The sequence below is a fragment of the Mirounga leonina genome, unplaced genomic scaffold (assembly GCF_011800145.1).
Source record: "Mirounga leonina isolate KUSES-001 unplaced genomic scaffold, KU_Mleo_1.0 Mir_154, whole genome shotgun sequence".
Classification (NCBI taxonomy): domain Eukaryota; kingdom Metazoa; phylum Chordata; class Mammalia; order Carnivora; family Phocidae; genus Mirounga; species Mirounga leonina.
The window spans coordinates 4,656,975-4,661,741 of record NW_023270389.1 but is presented as its reverse complement, the minus strand read 5'-3'; the positions used below and the strand labels follow the sequence as shown (position 1 = coordinate 4,661,741).

The 4,767-nt window shown below is 55.9% G+C and overlaps 1 protein-coding gene across 2 annotated transcripts in view; it reads right to left on the bottom strand.

Moving 5' to 3' along the window:
- Positions 1–1,242: 1,242 nt before the first annotated feature.
- PEA15 (proliferation and apoptosis adaptor protein 15) overlaps positions 1,243–4,767 on the bottom strand; it is a 7,886-nt gene continuing 4,361 nt past the window's right edge. For both annotated transcript variants that reach the window (XM_035009934.1, XM_035009935.1), the window contains exons 2-4: positions 4,584–4,757; positions 3,383–3,538; positions 1,243–3,236 (exon numbers count right to left, since the gene is read on the bottom strand). In XM_035009934.1, the coding sequence (XP_034865825.1) occupies positions 3,172–3,236; positions 3,383–3,538; positions 4,584–4,755 (393 nt within the window). In that variant the 5' untranslated portion in view covers positions 4,756–4,757 and the 3' untranslated portion in view covers positions 1,243–3,171. The remainder of the gene's footprint in view (positions 3,237–3,382; positions 3,539–4,583; positions 4,758–4,767) is intronic.

Genomic DNA, 4,767 nt, shown 5'->3' with positions numbered 1-4,767 from the left:
GCGCGGAAGTAATAATGTTGTGGTCACACTGGGTTCAGCCCACCCTGTGTGTGTGGCCATTGGAGATCGGGGCAAACTCCTTCAGTTTTTGGAGACTCAAGAACAGAAGGATCCTCAGTTCTGCCCTTCCCTGCCTCCTGCCGCGGTTTTGGGGTTGGGAAAACAGGAAGATTCCTTTCAGTTCTTTGCCTCAGATCTCCTACCTCTCCTGTCTTGTGGGGGTTCCCAGGATGGCTCTCCTAACCAGAGGCTGGCCCATCTTTAAAACTTGACTGAACTCGGACTTCAGGAAGGGTTCTGCCACTGCAGACTCTCTCTCCTCATACTGTATGTGACAGAGGACACGTTCACTCTTAGCATTAGCTGCTTGATTCTTTAAGCCACCCACCTCACCCCAGCCGCTCCATTCTTAGTCCAAGAGTGTAGTAGAGAAAGCCCTCCTGGCTTGGCCATTACAGCTTGTCCGCCTCTTGATACCTTGCGATTGAGGGACACATCGTTTAAGGATAAAGATGGCTGGGGCTTGGACACCCGTCTACCATCACTGGTCACGGATATGAAAGGCCTAGTTTAATTCTTGCCCTATTGCTTGTGCTGCTATTTCTTTGCGCCCCCAACCAGGAATTCTGCACCCTGGGGCAGTCTGATTCTACTAGAACAGGCCAGGAAGGAAGGGAACAGAGAAAGGATGGAATTCCCAGACACTCCTTCCTGCTGGCCTTTTTCTTAGCGACTGTCAGACCAGATGTGAGCTGCTGCACGTCCCCCCTGAGGTAGGGGACGTGTGGTGACTGAGTGGTCTGCGTTCCCACGACTGGTGGGGTGACAGAGTGGCCAGAAACCCGTGCACTCTGGAATTTGTTGTGTATTTTCTCTCAGTAAAGCTTTTTTTTTTTTTTTTCTTTCTGACTGCTGTTGTGTGTGTGATGTGTGGCCCGTTTGTTCCTCATGGGCCAGTTCTGTTCGTGCCAGCGTAGGTGCCTGGCCCTGTCCTTAACTGCAGTTTGGGCGGTCTGGTCTGGGATAGCTGTGTGTGCAGGCGCAGGCGCCAGCTGGAGACTCATGTGCGTAGGGTCAGCCCCATAGCTCAGGGCCACTTAGGGGACCGGGGAGGGAAGGGCACCACGAGGGCTAAACGTTTCCCTGGCCTCTGTTCCAGGCTGCAGTGAGGGATGTGGGGGTATTCACCCTCCCTTCCCAGTCAAAGGCTCCCAAATCCTTCACAGAAATTCTAGAATCAGATACATTACAGTCAGTCACCTTTATTCCAGGGTTAGAACAAGGCCGTGCACACTGCAGACAGAGGAGCATTAGGATAGGGACAATCTCACAGCCGTACGGGGGTGGGAGGGCAGGTTAGTCTTTTTAGATGATTTTGGCCTTACAGAGATACAACTAGACTCTGCTGAAAATGACCCTGTCTCCCTCCTCCCAACTCACCCTCTCTCTTCAGAGAAGGCTCCTATTCCTTCCCTCTCTCTCTCACACACACTCTCACATCACATAAATCCTGACTGGAAGGACAGTTCGTGCTCAGTTCCCCCCCTCCCAATTCGACAAGTATCTCTCTGTCCTTGAGGGAGAAGCCAGACAGGGCTGGGTGAACGGGGGGAGGTCCTTTAAGGCAGAACTGTGGAGTACTCCAGGTGGACGTGTTAAGGCAGGTGTCCGCAGCAGTGGCCAGAGGGGACGGCGGGGCCGGGCCGGGCGGGGAGGACAAGCTGCTCTCCGGCCAGTCTGGCTTCTTCCCTCTTCCAACAGCCAGCCCTCTCCTCCCACTTACGTTTTGCTCCCACATCTTACAAGCTCTGAACTTCAACTTTCTCTAGTCTCTTGAGATGGCGTGTGAATTTAAAGTTTAATTTTCATTTTGACTGTGTAGCAACTTGACTGGCACTCCCTTGGCCGTGGCGTTCCCCTCCACCCCCGCCCTGGCCTAGACAATAAGTTAATGCTAGACACCACAGGAAAGGGCAGACATGGCAGTGCGGGTTTAATATACATATATGTAGATCTATATGTACACACAGTTAGCACGGTCAGGGTGGGGAGAGCATCTGGGCACAGGAAGGAGGCTGGGGTCTAGTGATGTGGCTAGGAGGCATTCACGAGCCCAACACGCCGGGATATCAAGGGAGACGGGCTAGCAAAGTCCCCTCCTGGACTGAACTGGGTTGGGGGGGGGGGCGGTCAGTGCAAAGGAAAAGGCTCTAATTAGCTTCTTCCTTTCTTTCCTGCTCGGGGTGCTCTAGACCCCAGAGAGGGAAGGTCACCTGTAGTAACCACACTGGGACCCTGTGGGTGGGGCAGGGTTGGAGCTAAGACCTAAGGAGCTCACTCCTCAGCCTCCCTAGGTTTGGAGTCCGTGTGTGCAACAATCTGAATAGGAATAAAGGGAGTGGCAAAGAGGACACCACTCTGTCTACATCCCCATGTCTGGTGCAGTGTGGCCTGCTCCCAGCATGGGCTCTTGGGGGTGAGGGGACTCTAGTATCTAGCTGGGTGCTCATGAAGTTTGTACTTTGGGACCAGGGAAGGATCCTGTGGTCCTCTCTCATTAGATCCCTGGCTCATACCCATCCTAGGCCCATGGGAGGGGAGCAAAAAGGGACCTGCTGGGGCCCAGGCCCTCCAACCCGAGGAACATCTAGAAAGGATCCCTCCGCCGATCCAGCACGGGGTACAGACGTGGAACTCTGGCTTTTCTTTGCCCCTTCCAGGTGGGGGTTGGGTGACCACCTTCCCTCCCACTGCTTTTCACTAGATGCACCCACCTCGCCCCATGCTTTCCCTCTAGCTTGGCTCCTCAGTGTAGGAAAATACAGGTCCTTTCTGCTCCCACACTTTAGCCATAGAGGAAAGGGCAGTAGGAGGAATGTGCCCATTTCTATTTGCATAGAAATAGCCCCCACCTCCCCCTAAAGTGGGGAAACGAAGCCCCCCCCCCCAGCCTGACCCCCATCCCCTCACGAGGAGGAGGAACTAGATGAGCTAGACATATAGACAGACAGCCAGAGCGTGCGCACACGCACACACACGCGCACAGTAAGGGGGTTAGGACCAGGTTAGTAAGTGGGTAGACTGGGGGGGTTGCCCTTGCCCCTCCCCTGGAGGCTGGGGGAAGGGAGTGGTCCACTGAAGGTCCAACCTTCCTCCTCTCCTCCCCCTCGCTCAGGCTTTCTTCGGTGGCGGAGCCAATTTGATGATCTCTTCCTCAGAGGGCTGCCGGATAATGTCTGGGGGGCAAAAAGGGAGGTGTTCAGGGACGGAAGGCATGGGAGACAGGCCCACCACGTCCGCTTCCATTTGCCCCAAACCCACGCACTCCAAGGATCACCCACGGGAGGGGGCAGAGGTGCGTGTTAGAGACACGGGCTCCTACCTTTGTACTTCTTGGCACTGGGGATACGGGTTAGCTTGGTGTCTAGCTCATCCTCCTCCGAGATCTTCAGAACACGGGTTCTGTAGTCCACCACCATGGTGAGTAGGTCAGGGCGGCGGGAGATCTCAAAGATGTGCTCAATGTAGGAGAGGTTGTCTGGAGGAAGGCAGGAAACAGGGTCAGCCAGGCTGTAGAGGCTGGCTTCCCCTGCCCTACCAGACCGGGCTTCTGGAACCTGGTTATCGGAGGGGGCAGCACAGGAAGAGAAGGAGCTCCTGAGCAGGACCAGAAAGCTAAGACACCAACAATACAGAGGGCTGTTCCCAGGAAGAGCAGGTGGTTGGTCAGTGAAGTTCCCAACTTCGGGAGTGAGGAGGAGGGATTCAGGCTAAATAGAAGGTCCCATGTTGTGGGCAGGGGAGAACAGAAAAATGAATTGGCCTTCCTGATACCCTACACCCACCCTGTGCCCCTTCCACTCTTTCTCCAAGTCAGCGTCAGAATTTCCTGCTAGCACGTGCGGGACTGGAGGGGTGCAGTCTCTAGACAAGGCACGCGTGTGGCCAGAAGGACGCGCTCCGCAGCTGGGCCAGTTCTAGGAGACCGTGGACGCCCTCAGTCCTTCCTCCGCGGCTCCTCCCCTCGGACTACTGCAGGTGCCTCCTAATGGGACCGTGTCCACCTCAGCCTCCCTCCCTGCTCACCCCCCAGGGCCCTCTGGCGGCTCACCCTGCCTGCTCACACCCCGGCCCTCAAGACCCTCCATGGCACAGCCTTTACGTACCTTCCAGCCACTTCTAAACTTACTCGGCCCCCAGGCAAGCTAAGCGGGCTCCCTGGCTCTGCCGGACACACCGGACGCTCCTGCCTGTGTGACTCTGGTCCTTTGCCAGGCGTGCCCTCCTTTGGACCCTGCCTTTGAAATCCACTTGCCTTTCAGGGCCATCTTAATAGACCAACTCCCCGCCCCAAGCCTGTCCCAGCGCAGCGTTCTCTGGCCGTGGATGGGAGAATGTTAGAACGTGTGGTTTTACTTCGATCACTTTTAACTCGTATTTTAGTGTCCTGTGACAGACCGATGCTCTCGCGTCTCACAGTAACACAGTGGTGCCGTGTTGGCTGTGAGGACCGCTGCTCTCAGCGTGCTTCCCTTTGCTGAACGGACTGGGCCCGAGAGGCTGGGGACCCGCCCGCCCCCCACCTTTGTCCAGCTTGTTGTGGCTCTCCAGGAAGCTGAACCAGGCACTGCCAGTAGTGATCTCCTCACTCTTCTCACTGGGGATGTCCTCCTTGCAGGCCGACTTGAGCTGCTCCAGATCTTCAAGGGTGATGTTGTTGGTCAGGTCCTGGAGGAGGGTCCCGTACTCGGCCATGACTGGGGTTGG